The sequence below is a fragment of the Vombatus ursinus genome, unplaced genomic scaffold (genome assembly GCF_900497805.2).
Source record: "Vombatus ursinus unplaced genomic scaffold, bare-nosed wombat genome assembly UNPS02014814.1, whole genome shotgun sequence".
Lineage (NCBI taxonomy): Eukaryota > Metazoa > Chordata > Mammalia > Diprotodontia > Vombatidae > Vombatus > Vombatus ursinus.
The window spans coordinates 8208627-8230656 of NW_020954592.1; the positions used below are offsets into that span (position 1 = coordinate 8208627).

General features: G+C 37.2%; 1 protein-coding gene across 1 annotated transcript in view; it reads left to right on the top strand.

The window, feature by feature from the left end:
- Window positions 1-22030, top strand: part of EGFL6 (EGF like domain multiple 6) — a 66163-nt gene that overhangs the window by 23550 nt on the left and 20583 nt on the right. The window contains exons 6-8 of the mRNA XM_027835433.1: window positions 1156-1290; window positions 4143-4265; window positions 16249-16572. Coding sequence (XP_027691234.1) covers window positions 1156-1290; window positions 4143-4265; window positions 16249-16572 — 582 coding nt within the window. The remainder of the gene's footprint in view (window positions 1-1155; window positions 1291-4142; window positions 4266-16248; window positions 16573-22030) is intronic.

Consider the following 22030-nt stretch of genomic DNA (forward strand, 5'->3'; position numbering starts at 1 on the left):
CTTTCCTCATCCGTAAAATAAGGTTATTGGAAAAGATGGCTTCTGAGACCCCTTCCAGATCTATTCCAGATCCTATTCCAGATCCAGGTCCTAGATCTATTATCTTATGTCCCAAAAAATATGCAAATCATACTTATAAATACTGAGTTATCTTATATATACCAAAGAAGCTTGCTATAAATAGATCTAGAGCCAGAAAGAACTTCTCAAAGGCCATTTAATCTAAGCTAATTTGAGGAAACGGAGGATCAAGAAAGTTGAGTGACTTACTCAAGGAATGCAAAGAATTATTTTATGACGCAAACAAGTTGTTGTCATTGTTGAGTCATTTCAGTCATGTCCGATTTTTCATGACTCCATTTGGAATCTAAGCAACAACTGAACAGCAATAACAAAATGAGAATGAGAATACTTGACTGACCTACTACATAAGGTCACAACAAAAATAAATTATGCGATATAAGTCAAAGCATTTTTTAAACATGAAAGGGCTATAAAATGGACAGACTTGTTGAGTTTTACCTTCCTCATCTGTAAAATGAGATTTAAAATACCTGACCTTCTTCACAAGGTTACAATAAAGGTCAAATTATACAATATTTGTGAAAATGTTTATAAACTTGGTAGTACTATAAAACGTACAGGATTTTCACTAATATTATTATTTGTTTACTTTTCTGAAGCAGACAGGGAGTCCTCCTTTGAATGATCAAATGAAATAATATTTGTAAGGTATTTATCACAGTGCCTAGCACATAGTAGGCACTTAATACATATTTATTCTTTTCCCTCCTTCACAATGAAAGAACAAAAGAGTACAATTCTAATTTTAAAAACAAGTTTCTAATTATCCTTCTCTGCTAGAGGCTCCCTCCAACCACATAAAGAAATACCTAGAGAAATAACCAGCTTTGCTTTTTACCTGCTGAGTACCTGGAAGTATTGGTACTTCATCCAGAGCCTGGGATTTCATTGGTGTGGGAACTCTTTCTACATATTAGATCAGACAACAGTCTTAGAATCTTGGAGAATTGATTCACGCTCAGAAAGTTTCAATGATTTGAATATAGGACTGCAGTCCAATGAAATTGTTTATGCCGACTTATCAACTTTGTTTTTTCTTTTCCCTCTGGAACCACTACTTTCTTGGTCTAGATGTTGATGAATGCTCCTCTGGAAAAGTTCTCTGCCCCTACAATCGGAGATGTGTGAACACATTTGGGAGCTACTACTGCAAATGCCACATCGGTTTTGAACTGAAATACATCAATGGGCGATATGACTGTGTAGGTAAGATTTAGATGCATGGCTCCTTTTTTCCCTCCAAATTCATGGATCTTTCTTTCCAACCAGCTTCTCAGTAGCTACTTCAGAGTATTATACTCCAAGTTAAGACTCATTCAACAACAGATAAAGATGAAATTTAACAGCTTTCTGGGAACTATGGCTCATTTGCAGGTTCTAAAGACAGATATGTTGCATTTGAATATTGAGCAATGACTTCGGTATTTGAAGACCTGTAATGGCAGAATTCTCAAGATTATAGAACTTTTGAACTAAAAAGAACTTTAAACATCATTTAGTCAAATCACTTCATTGACAGATGAGGAAACTGAGGCCCACGGACATGAAATGGTGCAGCGGAAATAATATCAGATTTAGCTGCAGAAGAACTGGGTTTAAATTGTATCTTTGTGAAACACTTGTATGACACTAAACAAGTCATTTCACTTCTCTGGACCTCAGTTTGCTCATTTTTAAAATTAGTGATTAGGTCAGGAGACTTCAAAGATCCTTTCAGCTCTAAATCTATGATCTTATGCCTTTCCCTGTTTTAACAAAAATGGTTCTATGATCACCATGTATAGCAATAGAAAAGGAAAGAAGGGAAATAACGAGACTTGTTCCATTCTGATGAAAGAATTAAAGTAGTGCTTCTCTAACCTGGGACTTAACAGAATCCCTTTCATAATAGTTTGCAAAGGATTTAATTTTTTCAAGGCTTCCCTTGGGCAAAATGGTGACTAGTAGACTCCAGCTTCCCCATCTTCTCTTGTCTTTGCCTCATCCATTTTTACCTTTCTAGTACCTACACATACTCAATATTCTCCACTATCAAAACCTGCTCTCAGGAAAGGAATTTATATTAATCATCAATGCATTAGAATGAATTTAAATCATTTGCTTACTTCTCTCAGAATAATTAAATGTATAATGAAAATTTAATCTCCTGATAAGTGAATTACAGTCATTAATGAATAGGTGTGGGAGTTATTTTGGTGGAGGCAAAATGGACCTTCCCACTACCCTTAAGATCTCATTAATTAGTATAACTTCTTTATCCTGTTATCCAGTGTAACAAACTGGTTGTGTTGTTTCAGTTATTTTATAACAAGGAAAACTTGTGCGTGCAAGAAAAAAAATCAACTGATTGAGAAAAGGTCTGTTTCAGGGTTCTTAACCTTGGTCCCATGAGCATTTTTTGAAAAATATTTGTTACTTTTTCAATATAATGAGTTTCCTTTGTATTCCTATGTATTTTATTTTATGTATTTAAAAATATCATTCTAAGAAAGGGTCCATCAGCCATGATACCCAAAAGCTTAAGAACTCCTACTCTATGTGATGAGGATTCCCACAAGCTATACATATGAAGACCCATACTAGCAAAAATAGACTTAAAATCTACTTTAGTATATATATATGTATATATATATATAATATGTGTATATATATGCAAAAAAAAATCTTCCTTTCCTTTTTTACTTTTTAGAAGAAATTCATCGTTTCTCAATTTCTTCAACTGTAAAATACGGATGATAACAGCACCTACCTAGCAGGGTTGTTGTGAGGAGAAAATGAGATAACATTTGTAAAGTGCTTGGCACAGTGCCTTGCACATAGTAGGTGCTGAATAATTGCTTATTCCCTTCCTCTTCCCTTAGCTTATACTGTACATGGGATGACATAATAGTTGATCCCAGAACAGTACTTCATAATCTCAACAATTTTTCCTCAAATATTTTATTTACATGATTTTATTATATTCATTTTATATATGTTTATATCATATATTATGTGTCACATGTCATATTTTTATTTAATATTATATATTAAATAGTTTATTATATTTGTTTATATTATTTTAAATATTTTCAGTTTTAGAGGACAATTCAGAAAGTCCAATGCCTATTTAGAGACCTCTTATCAGACGTATGGACCAGATGACCTCCTGAAATGCCTTCCACCACTAAAATTCAATGATTCTATGTTAAATACTTTGAATAATGTTATTCTATTAATATGGTACAGGAGGGCCCCCAAAATGAGAATTTTCATTGGGTATTTTCAAAAGGAAACTAAATTTTTTGCTTTAAAAACTAATTAAGAAGATTGATATCTAAGTTCTCTTTGCAGACAAACCTCGAGGGTTTTAAGATTAAAAACAAAATGTTATTTTCTATGTGTGTGTATGTGTATGTGTGTTTGTGTTTGCAGGCATATGTAGATATAAAACCAGATGAGGTTTAGGAGTAGTGGTCCTATAACATAGTAGATGGGAACTTTCTAAACCATCCCTACTTTGTAGCTTCTTTGTAAGTCAGGACCAATCTGGACCTATATTTTGGTAGTTCTCTGTTTCCTGCCATCTTCCAAACAAATCTGAATTTGTGTCTATGTGGTCTAGTTAATAGTATTCAACAATGATGTAACCCCTTGTGAAATTCAAGCCTCTTAGCAGAAATTTTTTATATTTGTTTATTTGGGAGGAGGAAGGGGGAAAAATAAAACTCCTTTAATGTACTCCACTAGATTTAAAAAGCAAACAAACCTGAAAACTCAAGAGAATTATAAATTACAGTTTTATAATACCTTCAAAAATCAAAGGATGAAATTTCCTAGGATGGGGAATAGCCTTAGATACCCTAAATTTACCTTTGAAACTCCCAAAAGATAGCACTCTGGTTCATATTTCATGGAGATTTTAGTGTCATGCATAAAAACTCATGTCCTCAGTACTGGTGAGCCACTTGGAAGTTATTGAGAGCAAGGGGGAATAGAGTTAGTACACCTTGTTTTCAGTGAGTTTTCACTGAAATGTTGTCGTTGTGCTTGGCTTTTGATTTGCTTTGTTTTTGCAGATATAAATGAATGTGCTGCAAATACCCACAAGTGCAGCATTCATGCTGACTGCCTCAATACCCAAGGTGCTTTTAAGTGCAAATGTAGACAGGGCTATAAGGGCAATGGATTTCACTGCTCTGGTAAGTAAAATTTGATCATGTATTAACTGACAACTAATAGAAATGCAAAAAGGGGCATTTTTTCTTCCATCTGTTGTCCTCCCATTTCTCTCTACATATATTATACCATGATGTTATAGAATCAATAGAGCTAAAAGTGTCATTTAATTCCTCCGTGCTTCAGTTTTCTCATCTGTAAAATAAGAAAGTTGGATAAAACAGTCTATAAAGTCCCTTCCAACTCTAAATTTATGTTCCAGTGCTCCTTTTAATGGCTTGCAGGCTTCAATATCTGAAAAGGATCTTAAAGATTTGGTGGTGGTGTTGTTCAGTCATGTCAACACTTCAAGACTCCTTTTGGGGTTTTCTTGGCAAAGATACTGAAGTGATTTGCCATTTCCTTCTCTCGCTCATTTTACAGATGAGGGAACTGAGGCAAACTGGATTTAATGACTTGCCCAGAGTCACACTTCTAGTCAATGTCTGAGGCCAGATTTGAGCTCAGGAAGATGAGTCTTCCTGATTTCAGGCCTGACACTCTATCCACTGTGCCTTAAAGATTAGCTTAGTTCAATCCCTTTTTTTTTAAACAGGTAAGGAAACAGACTTGTCCAAGGTTCTGTAGCCAGTTATATATAGAATCATAGAATTTGAGAGTTGATAGGGACGACCTCAGTAGCCCTCTCGTCCAACCCATACACATAATGATCTCCACTATAATCAATCAATCAATAAACATTTATTAAACACCTACTGTGTTCCAGGCCCTGTGCTAAGTACTAGGGATACAAAGAAGCAAAAGATAATCCCCGCCCTCAATAGCTTATAATCAATCTAATGGGGAAGACAACATGCAAGCAAATAATACAAAGCAAACTTTATACAGGACAGGTAGGGGTGCAGAGGATAGAGCACTGGGCCTGGAGTCAGGAAGACTCACCTTCTTAAATTCAAATCCAGCCTCAGACACTTACTGTGTGACCCTGGGCAAGTCACTTAGCCCTGTTTGCCAAAGTTTCCTCATCTGTAAAATGAGCTGGAGAAGGAAATGGTAAACCACTTTAATATCTTTGCCAAGAAAACCCCAAATAGTGTCATGAAGAGTCAGACACAACTGAAATGACTGAACAACAATAAATTATATATAGGATGAATAGGAAATAATTAAGAGAGAGAAGGCACTAGAATTAAGAGGGGTTGGCAAAGGCTTCCTATAAAAGGTAGGATTTTAGTTGGGAAGTGATCCAACCTCTGCTTGAAGACCTCCAACGGGAGGGAACCCACCACCTCTTAAGGTAGCCAATTCCACTTTGGCCACTTTGTTGTTAGGAAATTTTTCTGACATGGAGCCTCAATTTGCCTCTTTGTAACTTTTATCTATTATTCCTGGTTTTGCTCTATGGGACCTCAGAGAACAATCCTAATCATCCCTCCACATGATAGCCCCTCATATACTTGAAGACAGATGTCATATATCCTTTGAGACTTATTTTCTTCAAATCAAATCTATCCAGTTGTTTCAACCAATCCTTGTGTGACATGAACTCAAGGCCATTCACCTTTTTGACTGGCCTCCTCTGGATACTCTCCAGCTATGAATATTAACAGAACTGAGTCTAGAACCTGAACCTTGTAACTCCCAGGGAAATATACTTACTATGATACCACACTGCCTCCCCAGCCCTCCACAGCTTGCCCTAGCTGAGTGAATGGCTATTTCCATAGATACTCCATGGCACCAAATTTGAGTATCCTCAATAATAGCTGTGTGGCCATTTTAATATCCAGGCAACCATTTATTTGATGAAGACATAGAAACCTTTGGCACTAGGAGTTTTGAAAATACAGTACAAAAACTGTATGTATAGTAAAGAGAAGTGCTGGTAAAAGCATTTAGGAAGTACTTTCATAAGTTTTGGAGATTATCAAATAGAATGCAAGTTTCTTAAAGATAGAGATTGTTTTGTTTGTGTCTTGGTATCCCAAGGGCCCAGCATAGTGACTTGAACTTGGTAGATGCCCAATAAATGTTTATTTGATTGAATTGCTCGGAGGGAAAAAAAACACAATTCAAGTCTCTTTCCTTTCATTTTACTCCTTCAAAAAGCAAATTGCTTTATTGTTACTCAAACAGATCCATCACTCTCAGGTTCTTAACTTGGGTAACTGTTTATACTCTATATTTTATGTCATGTAGTTTAGAGTTTTGTTAGGACCACAGAATGCAAAATTCAGAATGGGAAGGAACCTGAGAGATTTTTCCATTCAACTCTCATTTTACCGATAAGGGAACTATGATCCCCCCAAGTTAAGTGACTTACCCAAGATTACTATTAAGCTAAAACTAGAAGTCAGGCCTCCTAAGGTCTAGTTCTATCTCCAGCTTGCTTGGCTACTAATTCGAGAAAACTTAATTTGTTGATTTCATACAACAATAAACACATTTCTAGAGGGAAAAAAATAGTTCTTTGGTTATATGGCAAGTCACCAAAATTCTCACTCAAATTCACTACTCTACTGCGCTTAACTTTTCCATCTCACCTTCATACATTTAATCATTACCCATTCTTTCCATGAATTATTTTTTGGTCATCTCATAATCATCTAAGTGGTACAGACTCAGCTCTTACTTATAGCCCTTAGTCACTGAATGGGTGTGGCCTCAAACAAACTGAGATCTGGGCAAGACCTTAATTTAGAAAGGCCAAAGTCACCCACTGCATCCTAGGCCACTGCCAGTCATCTTGACCTTTATCTTGCTACTGGACTTTGATGACTCCGGAGGAGAGAGGGAGGCTCATATGACTTTGCATAGCTCTGCTTCACTAATATACAATTCATTCACAAGTCAAGACATCACCCTCATGATGTCATCAATCCTCTTCAAGAACAAAGGACAAACAACAATGGTGGTGTAGTGGTCAGAGCACAAAAACTGCACTCAGAAGACCTGGATTTGAATCCTGGTTCAGGTGCTGCCCCTTGTGTGACCCTAGGCGATTCACTTGATCTCTCTCAGCCTCAGTTTCCTCATCTATAAAACTGGAATGATAATAGCACTTACCGCACAAGGTTGTTGTGAAGATCAAATGAGTTAGTATGAAAAACTACTTTGCAAACTTGAATTGCACTATTTAAATGCTATCTATTATTATTATCATACTACATTAACAGAAAAAACCTATCCTTCAGGCCAGAGTCTTCAGTACTTAACAAAACTTTCCTTGTTTTCATTCCCTATGAATTAAAGTGCCATGATTCTTAAGAAAACTTATTTCCTCCTAAGAAAGGTCATACCCTCACTTCAAAGAATGATTGGCAAAATGCCATACTTAGGTGCATAAAAGTCATCTAAATAAAAAATGGGGAAGATTAGATCCAGTTAGTTTTCAGTGTTTTAAAATAGACTATGAACATGAGAGTAGCTATTGGAATGATGCCATTTATTTATATAACATCTCATTTCCACAAAGTTTAAAGTGCTTTTTCCAAAGTTGATCTTTACCCTTTAGATATAGGCATAATCCTGGGCCAGAAAGAAAATAGAGGCACAGAGAATTTGCCTTTTTCATGACCAGTGTTCCCACAATGCCTTTAAATAAAGCCACATCAAAATCTTACAGATTTAGAGCAAGAGACCTCAGAGATCTAGTGTACCCTCCTCACTTTACAGATGAGGAAACTGAGTCCCACAGAGCTAAAGTGACTTTTTCAAAGTCAAGCAACTATGAGTAGCAGCCCAAGTTCTCCTCAGTTAATATTCTTCGTTACAATATAGGTGTTTGTTTATACACTCTCTTTAATTTAGTTCTGAGTAGAGAAGCATCTCACCTTAAGGAAACAAAAATTTTAAAGTCAATGTGAAGATAATCTTCATTTTAGCAAACTTTTCTTTACAGAATGGTAAGTGCAAGTTTTCTTTCAATAATCAGCTAACCTAGTTCAATTTTTAAAACATACAATACATAAAAATTCCATTTAATTTATTTATAATTATAATTAATTTATATATAAATGTATGTAATACGTACTATGTAAATACATCATTTATGTTATGTGTTACATATAAAATGAATATAAATATTATAGCTAGATAGATAGTTTGAAGGTTTACAGTGCTGCCTACCTAGTTTATCTCATTTTATCCACACAATAATCCTGTGAGGTAAGTTAATACAAACATCATTTCCCCAGTTTTACCAATGAAGAAACTGAGGCTAAGAAAAGCAAAGTGATTTGTCTAAGGGCCATATGACTAATAAACTTAAGAGCCAGCTATAGATTCAGGTTCTTCAATTCAATTCCAAAGTACCTTCCATTATACCTTCCTATTCTTAAATAACTCGTATGTAAGTTTGTGTTGACATAAAAACTTCAAGATACATAATTTCTAGTTAATTAATCATTCTATTAATTATGCTAGTGAATAATCAATAAAAAGGATGGTCATTTGTTTCTCTTTAACCAAAGACCCCTTGTGCAACCCACTCAACACTTATATGCCCTTGGAAGAGTGGTTGTTTCTAAAGGTGGAAATCAATTCTGATCGGTTAACAAGTAATGAAACAATGAATATGATAATGAGAGGTGGGTTTATTCTAATAAGAGTCTGGGGGACGTGACTCTGATCACTCAGTCATAGACAAAGAGATTCATCTATGCCCATACCACCTCATCTAGGGTAATCTAGACTAAAGGTGAAATCCACTTCTAACCAGACCTGTCTAAAACACAATGGGCTGGAATCCACCAATTCACCTAAACTAGAATTGCTTTATCTTTTGATCAGATCTGTTTTCCTGGTTTCACCCAAGATTTCATCTCATAATCAGCCCTGCACTTCAAAGGTTGTCTGAATAGCCTAGGGGGGTTGATTTCTGAATGATGAAATAGAACCTTTATCTTAATTCAATAATTTGTTATTAATATAAGAGAGAAATAATCATTTCTCTCAGTGTCCAACTATTTTCAAGGATAGCCTGTGGCATACAGCAAGGCATTTAGAAACTATTTTTCCCCATCAGCTACAACATAAGTTTAAAATATGATAGATTTAAAATATTCTATTCAGAAATTATAATAATAACTCAACAAGTGGTACTCCATTCAATCAACAGGTCCTAGACAGAATTGTATTTTTGAATCATCTATACACTACCCTCCCTGCATTCATTGATTATTCATTCATTTAATAAATATTCCTAAGGCACATAGCAGGTGCAATCTCAGGCTTGCTCCTCTGGGTGACTAGAAGAAACCTGCTAAAACAACCCATGCTAAACAAACTTTGCATTTTAATAATGGTCTTCTTTAGTTAATGCTTTACCATCAGAGGAGTAAATATAATAGTGGGACTATATGTGTGTGTACACATATATATATATACACACATATATAGATATAGATATAGATATACATGTACATATACATGTACATATACATATACATATACATATACATATACATATACATATACATATACATATACATATACATATATTTTGGCAAGGCAACCAGGGTTAAGTGACTTGCCCAGGGTCACACAGCTAGTAAGTGTCAAGTGACTTATCCCTAAATAGAACTCAGGTCCGGGGCAGCTGGGTGGCATAGTGGATAGAGCACTGGCCCTAGAATCAGGAGGACCTGAGTTCAAATCCAGCCTCAGATGCATGACACTAGTTAGCTGTATGACCTTGGACAAGTCACTTAACCCCAATTGCCTCACCAAAAAAGAAACTCGAGACCTGGTGCTCTATCCACTGCTCCACCTAGCTGCCCCAGGACTATATTTTTTGAGAGGAAGATCATTTGACCACCTTCAAATTCTACCACATAGAGGCGGCTAGTAGTGTATGTAGTTGACAAAGTGCTGCATCCAAAGTCAGGAAGACCTGACTTTAAATTGAGGACTGGCAAACTACAGCTTAAGTTTTTTTATGTGACCTGTGAGCTGAGAATGGTTTTTACATCTTTAAACATAGTATTTTTACACAAAAATATATATTAAAATTTATGTATAAATAAATGATATTATATTTAAATGGTGCTTTACACAAAATATATATATTTATATAAATAAAATATCATAGTAAACACAATATTTTACACAAAAGCATATATATGTATAAATAAATAATATTGTATTTAAAGATATAAAAACCATTCTTTCCTTGTAGGCCATATGAAAACAAGTGGTAATTGGATTTCCTGTGGACTTTTGCCAAACCCTGGCTTAAGTCTTGACTCAGAAATTTACTTAACCCCAGAGAAGTTACTTAAACTCCTTTTGCTCAGTTTCTTCACCTTCAAAATGGGTATAATACTAGCACCTACCTCTCAGGTTTCTTGTAAGGTTCAACTGGGATAATATAATTCTAAAGTACTTTGAAAATCTTAAACACTATATAAATGCTAGCTATTAGTATTATAATTATAGTTATAATTATCATGAATGATAATAGCAAGCATTTATATATTGCCTACTATGTGTCAGATGCTATGCTAAGCACTTTACAAATATTATCTCATTTGATCCTTATAATAACCCTGGAAGTAGGTGCTATTGTTATCCCCATTTTACAGTTGAGGAAACTGAGGTTGTGAGTTGTCCAGGGTCACATAACGAGTAAGTGACTGAGGCCAGATTTGAAATGAGTTCTTCCTGACTCCAGGTCCAACACTCACTGTACTGCATCACCACCACCACCTCTTCCTCCTCCTCTTCTTCCTCTTTCTCTACTACCACCACCACCACCACCACCACCACCACCATCACATAGGTGCCTGCCAACTCTCCCTCTATATAATACTGGTCCTGGATGGCCAAAGGCCTTGAGACCTAACGGTTCTGGCAGTCTGGGTTTCATAAATCTTAGTGTTATTCAACAGAGGAAGGAAAGAGAATAAGCATTCATATAGCACCTACTATGTATCGGGCACTGTGCTAAGCACTTTACAAATATGAACTTATTTAAACCTCATAACAATCTTGAGAGGTAGGTACTCTTACTATCCCCATTTTACAGTTGAAGAAATTGAGGCAGACAATATTTAAGTGATTTGCCCAGAGTTATATAACTAGTAGGCAGCTAGGTGGATAGTACACAACCTGGAGTCAGGAAGACTCATCTTCTTGAGCTCAAATCCAACTTCAGACACTTCCTAGCTGCGTTACCCTGGGCGAGTCACTTAACCCTGTTTGCCTCAGTTTCCTCATCTGTAAAATGAGCTGGAGAAGGAAACAGCAAACCACCCCAGTATCTTTTCCAAGAAAACCCCAAAATGAAGTCACAAAGAGTCGGACATGACTGGAAAACAACTGAACAACAACAACACACAGTTAGTAAGTGTCTGAGGCCAAATTTGCACTCAGGTCTTCCTGATTCCAGGCCCAGTGCTCTATCCATTGAGTCACCTAGTAGCCTCAATTATTATTATAGTTGTTATTGCTATTATTCAACAGTGCCAAAAGTAAAGCCCGGCAAGTAGACAGGAGCTATTATCAGCCAGTCTAACTGCTTTACCTTCATCCATGTGCCTATCTTTAGCCTCTGTGTAGATCAGCCTCTTCACCATGGCTTTCTCTTTCACATACAAAGGGAGTAAGCTCTCTGACACCGAAAGTTATGATGTTTTTATTTTTTTCCATTCCATTTCAGCAGGGAGACTTCAAAGCCTAAATAAAAGCAGATGTTTAGATTTGCCAAGCTAGGTCTGAAACCTTCCACTCTCTATTTATTAAATACCTTGAGTTTCATGTTACTGATTATATAAAGGAAATTCATAGGGAATTAGGTTTTCCTACTAATTTTTCTTGCTTTGTTCTGAGAGAAGCATCACTGAGCCACATCAGCGGAATATAGAGGATCCTTTTTAATAGTGTTCTAGGGAAAGGAGAACCTTATACATTACTAAGGTCTGGTCAATGAGGGCCCAGTAATGGAAGCATGAGCAAATGTAAGGCTTTGGTAAGGCATCTTCTGGACTGTGTGATGAGGTGAAATGGAGGGGCTCAGACTTTCCACTTCAGAGCCTGCACAGGTATTCTATGAATGTTTCCTATCCTCTTACTACCCAGCAAAGAAAAGGCCTTTTGATTGGTTGCTGTGCCAGAACTGAGTGCGCAGACAAAAAGTATTAAGTGGGGGGCAGCTAGGTGGTGCAGTGGATAGAGCACTGGCCCTGGAGTCAGGAGGACCTGAGTTCAAATCTGACCTCAGACCCTTGACACTTACTAGCTGTGTGACCCTGGGCAAGTCACTTAACCCCACTGCCTAGCCACCCCACCAAAAAAAAATTATTAATCATTATTTCTTTCCTTGTAGGGAAGCAGGAATTGCTGTGGAGCTGGGGGTGGTAGAGACAGGCTGAAGGCAGTTGATGCTTTAAAATGCAAAGCTGGGCCCCTTTATTTAACCTCATGAGGCAATTGCAGAAACTGGCTCCCTGAACCTTGACATTTGCTTATGCTTCCAAGACTGGGCTCCTTTGACCTAGTCCCCCAATATACACATAAGCAGCTCCTTTCAGCCAAATCTTGATAAGCAAGCTCCTTGGATATTTTATCCAAACAGAAGAAAAGTATTCGTCTATAATCATGACTTACTGGTACTGGTACTGTTTGTTTTAGGCCCATAACAACAGGCTCATAAAATTTTAATTTGAGCCATTGCAGAGCAAGATGGCCCCAGTGATGAAGAACTGTGACAGTTCACTAAAAAGGAAACCGTAGCTAGTTTTCAGAAAGGGTGATTTCAAAATAAAAATGTATTCAATAGGATCTGACTTGTATTTTCATGGGGATCTTTTTCTTACTCAAACTGGCTCAAAACTTTATTCATTTCTTTATTTTTTACAACTTTGATGGTAGTTGAATGAGTCAAGTGATGGGAGAAGGAAGGAGGGAAAGAAGGACTAAAACTTTGTGAAGAAAAAGATTGTTTAAAAAAATCCTGAATAATAATGTTGTCTGTAGTAACTTTTAGATAATTTCCTCCTATGGCATGTGTGTGTGTGTGTGTGTGTGTGTGTGTGTGTGTGTGTGTGTGTACACTATAAGAATATGGTCTAGAGTATATGTGTGTATATGTGCATGCACATATATGTATATATGCATACATACATGTACATGTGTATATATGTGTGTGTATATATATATGCATTCTAGATTACTGTCTTATAGTATAATTGAATAAATGCTAAGCTTACAAACTTAGAACTGGAGGAGACCCCAAAGATCTTCTTTATCATAGTGTCATAGAATAGGAGCAGAAAGGGACCTTAGGGGCCATCGAGACCACCACCTCATTTTACAGATGGGGATACTGAGGCTCAGAGAGCCTCATTGCTAGAGGTATAATTTGAACTTAGGTCTTCTTGACTTCTCTAGAGTTGGAAGGGATGATGGATACCATCTAGTAAACCTTCTTATACAGATAAAGAAACTGAGGACTAAAGAGGGAAAGCTGTTTGCCTAAGGTCACACGGCCAGTGCTAGAGCCATAAGCCAGTTCTTCCGACTAATTCCTAATATAGGAGTCTTTTCATGTCTTTGCTCCACCTCCCACCCCCAAGCCTTCAATCAAAAATATGCTTGGATAGGCAACCATTATTGGATTTTGAAAATGTAGCTTTTGATTTTTTCCCCCTTATTCGTATTTGGAAGTACCAGTGTCATTGCGGAGTGCAGCATCAGTCTGCAGGGATATGGATCCTTTCTGCTCTCTCCTCCCTGCTGGATAGGGGCAGAGCTGAATCCTTCCTAGGCCTTGCCTACGTCCTCCCCCCAGGAGGTGTGAACTAGCCACTCTCTCCTTCCTGTCTCCTGTCTAGCTGGAGATTTAGTCGGTCAACACCTGTTTGAAAAATTAGCACACTTTTTAGCCTCTGAACAACATAATGGCCCTTACGTCCATTCGATCCTCGAAGATATAACAACAAATTTAGAAGAAATCAAGGAATAATACAAGAATACAAAAATGTGTGACATTTTATTTTTTCTATCAGTGCCCCTGACACAAACATACATGCACAAATTCAGATGGGACCACATAAGTACAATCCTAAATCCTAATTTTCTAGGACATTCCTCCTACCCACATTAAAATTAAGAACAGTGAACAAAGAACCCTCAATAAACACAGCAAATAATAAACTCTACATACTTTAATATTATGATCCATCAAAGAGAAATCAAAGGGAGGAAAGGCAATAGGAAAGTGGGGGACAGGCTTGTGTATGCGAAACAGATAGAGACACAATCTCAGGATCTGCCAAACCCAGAGGGGCAAAGAAGGGCGTATTTATTAATAGTAAAATAAGGATGTGTGAAAAACTAGTAGTTTTTAATACTTATAAGGCATGAATGAGGAGCAGCTAGGTGGCACAGTGGATAGAGCACTGGCCCTGAAGTCAGGAGGACCTGAGTTCAAATCTGCCCTCAGACCAAACACTTGACACTTACTAGCTGTGTGACCCTGGGCACGTCACTTAACCCCAATTGCCTTAAAAAAATGAAACAGGACTACATATATATGTGTATATGTATAGATATATATACATATATATAAATTTTATAGGTTAAAAAAGGACCATACCCTTCCTATATATATACATACACACAATATAATGGCCCTCAGTTCCATGTGACATGTCAGTTCCAAGTGACACGTGTTTATATACACATGTCACATGGAACTGAGGGCCATTATATTGTGTGTATGTGTATATTGGAATCAGAAAGACTCATCTTCATGATTTCAAATCCGGCCTCAGACACTTACTAGTTGTGTGCCTGGGCAAGTCACTTAACCCTATTTGCCTCAGTTCCTCATCTGCAAAATGAGCTGGAAAAGGAAATAGCAAACCACTCCAGTATCTTTGCCAAGAAAATCCCAAAATGGGGTCACAAAGAGGAACACAACTGAAATGACACAACAACAAAAATGTGTATATACATGTCACATGTCACATGATGGTCATTATTGTGTGTATATATGTGCATATGTTTATATGTAATCTATATATATAAACATTATATACACATAAAAATTTTGAGTATTCCTATCCAAATTTTTGAAGTGCATAAAGTCTTAAAACTCTCTTTTCCTCAAAGGAGCAAGTGGAAACTTAATTTCCTACTGTAAAGTAGGGAGGGTCATTTCTTACCTTATAGAAGAAAAAAAGTCTACTTTCCTGGGAAAACATCCCCATCTTGTGGATTTAAAAGACATATTAAGTTTTCATATCACAGATATCCTTTCTTGGTATCCAGGTAAAATTGATTTAAGAACTAGACGTGGGCCACTGACAAGAGCTTCCCAAACCTTAATCTAATGGAAAACAAACATGAAGAGAAATGTTATCTTTCTGTGAACCAGATGAGTTCATATTCGAAAATAAACTTTTGAGAAAAAGATGGAACCATTTTAGCAGAATGCTCCAACGCAAGGGTCAGTAAACTACAGCCCAAACTACAGGTCAGATCCACCTTGTTTTAGTAGAGTCCATGAGCAAAGGATTGTTTTTATATTTTGAAATACAGTAAAACTATTTTAAAATGTAAAAACCATTCTTAGCTCAAAGGGATAAAGAATTATGAGCCTTTGCCAACCCCCACTCTAGTGGATCTATAGAAAAACTTTATTCAAGTAGCAGCAAGTAGTCTTATATGACAAGGATATGAGTAAGAATTTCTTCATTGAGTGGGATGTTTGACTCAATGACATCTACCTTCTTTTCCCAGTCTGCAAATCAGTGGGCCTCTAAATCACTGAAATCATTACTACTCCAGAACAATCTAGCAAGTATGCTAAATGACTTTAAACAATTCCCACCAAAATTTCACATCATAGATTAATGACCCTCCCCCTCCAAAGGTTGTTTCTGAAAAGTTTTCATTTGAAGTATATTATAAGCACGATTTTAAAAATGCTTTGTTGGTGGTGAATGACAATAAATGCCATCAAATTTGATCAAAAATTCTTGTTGTCACTGACTATTTTAGTTATTCCTGAAAATTCTGTAAAGGAAATCTTCCGGACACCTGGAGCCATTAAAGACACCATCAAGAGGTTGCTTGCTCATAAGCATAGCGTAAAGAAGAATGAAGAAATAAAGAATGTGATCCCAGAACCTGCTGTGACTCCAGCGACCAAGGTTCTGTTGCAGCCATTCCATTATGAAGATAGCATTCAGGTTGGTGAAGCCTATGATGGAAAGGTAAAAGAACATGAAGATACCAGGAGAGAAGATGGGACAGAGGAAGAAGGACAGATTGACCTCAGGAACCAAATTGATCCTGAGCAAAGCCTTAGAGGAGATGTGTTCTGTAAGTATTATTTTTACTTTTTTTTCTTTAATGAGGTCTTAGTTCTTATGGCACACTTAAGAAAATGCATGCAAATGAAGAGGGAACCAATCATCAATATAACAAGACCTCAGGCTCGTAAGCAGTAAAATCCTTTCTGAAGTTGAGATATTTTAATCTCTTGTTAGTTATGAAAACAAAGTGGCTGCTATGGAAAACCGAAAAAACACATACATCTACTGTCCATTGACTGCTTTTTACCATTTCTTATTATTATTATTATAAATAAAAATAATAACATCCTGACTTAGAGGTCAACAGTTTATCCATTATGCCACCTAATACCACTAATTCAAGATGATCTGAGTTCAAATCTCACTTCTGACACCTATTCTGATCATGGACAATTAACTTAACTAATCAGTGCCCCCAGACAACTGTCACTCATCTGCAGTGGTAGGAGAAATATTGGTAGATATTTATATATCACTTTAAAGCTCTCAAGATATTTATCTACCTTTGGCCTCCCAATAATCCTATGAGGTAGGTTACAGGTGTATTTTCTCCAATTTTAATGAGAACACTGAGGCAACAGTGATGAGGGAGTCATAGAATCTGGGTTCAAATCTTGACTCTTATTTCTTACTTGGCAGCTAGGTAGCACAGAGGATAGAACACTGGGCCTGAAATCAGGAAAACCGGAATTCAAATTGGCCTCAGATATATATTAGTTGTATGACCTTGGGCAAGTCATACCCTCTGTTTACCTTCATTTCCTCATCTGTAAAATGGGGATAATAATTGCTCCTCCTTCCAGAATAGTTGTGAGGACCAAATGAAATAATATTTAAAACTGATGAACTCTGAATATAAATTGAAGTATAATTTTCTCACTTTATTTTTCTTGTTTTTTAAAAAAATATGGGAGATACAGAAATACGTTTTACATGTATAATTGACAGCAATAATCTTGCTTGCCTTCTCAGTGGATGTGGGAGGGGGAGAATTTGGAACTCAAAATTTAATGCTTAAAATAAATAATGAATTGAACTGTTTTTTAAAATGATTTATATATGACATATGACATTCATATATATATAAATTATATATTTGTAATGCATATTAAAAAATTTAAAACAATTTTTAAATGTGCCTGACACTTAGTAGAAACTATATAAACTATATAAACATTATTGTTATCTGTAACATTGGGTAAGTTACTTCATCTTTCTGAGACCTCAGTTTTCTCATCTGTAAGATGAAGAAGTTGTATGAAGAGATGGAGAGAACCTCCAAGGTCCTTTCTAGCTCTAAATGTTTGAGCCTATGAGCTCATTGTCTGACTTGTGCTGGCCTGAACGCAGGTTTGATTATGATCTATTGACCAATCACATTAATTTTCTTGGTAATTTAAAAAGTCAGGTATCAAACAACATGGCCTGGTAAAGAGAGTGCTGGAGATAGGTTTGAATCCCACCTCACACACTTATACTATACTCTGAGTAAGTACTAACCTCTCAGAGGCTCAGTTTCCTCATCTATAAAATGTGCATCACAATCATCTCACTACTTACCTTACTGGATGTTATGAGGAAAGTGATTTGTAAAGCTTTTTAGTTGTTGTTCAGTCATTTCAGGTGTGTCTGACTCTTTGTGACCCCATCTGGGGTTTTCTTGGCAAAGATCCTGAAATGGTTTGCCATTTCCTTCTCCAGCTCATTTTACAGATGAGGAAACCGAGGCATACAGGGTTAAGTGACTTGCCCAGGGTCACACAGCTAATAAGTGTCTGAGGCCAAATTTGAACTCAGAAAGATGAGTCTACCCGACTCGAGGCCCAGCACTCTATCCACCATGCCAACTAGCTGCCAGAAAGTTATTACATAAATACTAAAGAAGGTATACTTCAGTTTCTCAAGATAGGTAGGATGAGAAGCCAAACATGTTTTGCAAGGTATAATGAGTTTTGAGTATCTTTCTTTGTTGTAAGTATATTTTAATTTCTTGAAGATGGGGCCTAGATTGTTTTTCTTCTTGGTATCCCAGAGCCTTGCCTATAGCTAGCACGGAGTAAATATTGCTTTAATTGATTGAGTTACGAACAATGCTTGATGTAAATAGAAGTCAGAGTGATACTGCACACAATGGATTTAGCCCTAACTCTTGCCACCTGCTACCTCCTGCTGAGGAAGCCTGGGCTCCAGACCCATGGCTGCTGCTAATCAGCTAAGTGACCTTGGGAAAGTCACTTCTACTCTCTGGGCATCCATTTCCTCCTCAGTAAAAATAGCTAAGTGATAAATCAAAATAAATTAATTAAAAAAATAGCTAAGTGGCACAGGGAGTCAGAAAGACCCGAGTTCAAATTCAACTTCAAACCCTTATTGGCTATTGACCCTGAGCAAGTCACTTAACCACTGTTTGCCTTGGTTTCCTTATCTGCTGCTGTTTAGTCATGTCTGACTCTGTGACTCCATTTGTGGGATTTTCTTGGCAAAGATACTGGAGTAGTTTGCCATTTCCTTCTCGGCTCATTTTACAGATGAGGAACCAAGGCAATGTGGTTGTGACAATCAAATGAGATGATATTTGTAAAGTGCTTAACACCGTACCTAGCTTGTAGTCAGCACTATTTAAATATTAGCTTGTATTAAAAATAAGGAGAATGAACTCGATGATTGCTAGGTGGTCCCTCTCAGCTCCAGACCCAGGATCCTATGATCCTTCCATCTTTAAATTCTGGAACTGCCCAGGAAGTATTGGATACTAGCATACTTATGGAAGGTACAGTGAGGTTTGAGTCATGGAAATTTGGAGTATACACATGTGGCATGGATTACCCCTGAACCAGAAAACTGAGAACTGAAAGTGTTTATTAGTATTATAAGGCTATTCCAAGTGGCTTAAATAAAGCCCCTTGAAAATGCAAATGTGTAGTATTTACTGAAATGTGTTAATTCTCATGTGCAAATATTTAAAGAGGTAAGCCAGTAAGTTCTAGGGTCTTTGATTATACTAGATACCAGGGCTTTGACCCACCCAGCCTCTAATTTGTTTTGCTTTAACTGATCATTTAGATTTACTGGGAGAGCTACATTAAGGAGTTAGGCTTTTAGCAAGCCTGGTTTCATTAGATCCACTCTCAAAATGTTTTCATCTTAAACACTGACTCTGTTTCAGTTTAACATTTCAATGGTATCCTATGAAATTTCATTAACATAGTTTTGAGCTTTTAAAAAAAATACAGAATGTGCCAAGGGTTTTGAGTTACACAGAAGGGCACCAGCATACCAAATTGGAATCTTTCCATTTAGAAAATGAGAATTATAAGTTTTATTTTATTGACATCTTTTCTATTTTATTCCTTAAGATAGCTAATTTGTACTTTATGACGCCACTTCTTACTTAAAAAGCAATTACTCTGTGAAGCAGGGACTGCTTTTATCATGGGGATCATCCTTGCCTTGATTGTTGAGAAAAGGAGAGGAATGGCTCGGACTTCTCCTAGGCCAGCCCACAATCGTATCACCAGCCGAGATCGGTAGAGAGAAAGGAGGAGCAATTTTATTCTCACTCTGCCTACTCAAGGTTGTCCTTTAGGACTAGGTAGGGAGTGGGTGGCTGCCAGTTCAAAAACATTCAAGCCACCACCACTATCAAGAATACTTAAATAGGGGCAGCTAGGTGGTGCCATGGATAGAGCCCCAGTCATGGAGTCAGGAGGACCTGTGTTCAAATCTGGCTTCAGACACTTACTAGCTATGTGTCCCTTAGTCGCTTAACCCCAATTGCCTTAAAAAAATGAGAATACTTAAATATTGATCCCATCAGTTTGGGGTTTCCTTGCAATGGCACAGATCATGATTCATCCACGTCCGCCCGTATTATTCAACTTTTATCTGGTTGTGCTCCCAAAAGTTTGACACATCAGAGTCTAACCAACATGCTAGGGGCTACTGAGGATACAAAAGTTATGTATCACTTAGATCCTTTAAAATGAGTCATATCAATCTGTAGTGCTAACTGAAGTTTATTTATTTCTTTGACCTTCTGAGAAAAATAAGTCAGCTTCTAGGGATGCGGCTTAGTACAAATAAATCACTATCTTGTAGGGAAGGGTGTGTGAAGGGAATAAACATTTATTAAGAACCTACTATGTGCCAGGCACTGTGCTAAGTGCTTTACAAAATTATCTCATTTGATCCTCACAACAACCCTGGGAAGTAGGGGCTACTATTATCCCTATTTTACAATTGAGGAAACTGAGGCAGACAGAAGTTAAGTTATTTGCCCAGGGTTAGACAGGTAGTATTTAAGGCCATATTTGTATACAAGTCTTCCTTATTCCAAGCCCAGTGCTCCCTCCACTGCATCACCTGGCTTCCATCCTATAGTATGTGTGTTGTGAAGTTGTTTTCAGTCACGTCTGACTCTTCATGACCCCACTTGGGGTTTTCTTGGCAAAGACAATGGAGTGGTTTGCCATTTCCTTCTCCAGCTCATTTTACAGATGAAGAAACTGAAGCAAACAAGGTTAAACAACTTGCCCAGGGTCACATGGCTAGTAAATGTCTGAGGCCACATTTGAACTCAGGAAGATGAGTCTTCCTGATGCTCTATCCACTGTGCCACCTACCTACCCTATAGTGTGTGTAATGAAGCATAAAATTTTTCTCCTAAAGACTCCAGAGGAAAGTTGTATGTAGATTTTTTTTTGCCTGTGCACTTTTGGTTTGGGAAATGTTCATAGACTATCAGCATTGAAAACTGTAACATACTACTAGTTAATGGTAGATTAATTCCCCTTCATGCCCTAGGCACTAAGATCCCCGGGGGCTTCTCCTTTTTTCTTGCTTATTAGAACTATCTGGAAGGAGTAGGGATATGGGAATCCTACCTAATTGCTAGAAAGTTGCCAAAAGTGTTCTATAGGGGCAAGGAGATAGAATATTCATGTTTATTCTTCACCACCATTTTCTTTGTAATCCTGCTCTTACTGTGTTATAGAGAAGCTGTGTCCCCCTTTCTACCATGCTTTTATGGGCCTTGAACACCTTCAGTGCTAAAGGTGAGTGGATCTAGGTTCTGTGACAGGCTGGGCATAGAGGAGGATGCTTTGAATTTTTCTCCCAGTCTCCCACTGAGGAGATAGAGACCCATAACTGCCTTAACTCCACTGGCCTTGGGGGCCACAAGACTTAGGCGAGGGCCTGTTGAATGATCCAGCAGTGCCCCTGGAGAATGGTACAGTGAAAATAGGCATGCAGATTAGCAGAGGGCTGCAGATACAACATCTGGAAGAAATTAAGCTGAGTCTAAAAGAAATTAGGCTATGGGGAAATAAAAATTATGGGTAAAATGAAGGGGGAGAAGGCATATAGCACAAATTATCTTGGCTTTTAGGTTAATAGACGGCTCATCTCCGTGCCATGCTGGAAGAAGTATCGGAAAAAGACTTTAACTTTACGTTGGTAGTTCA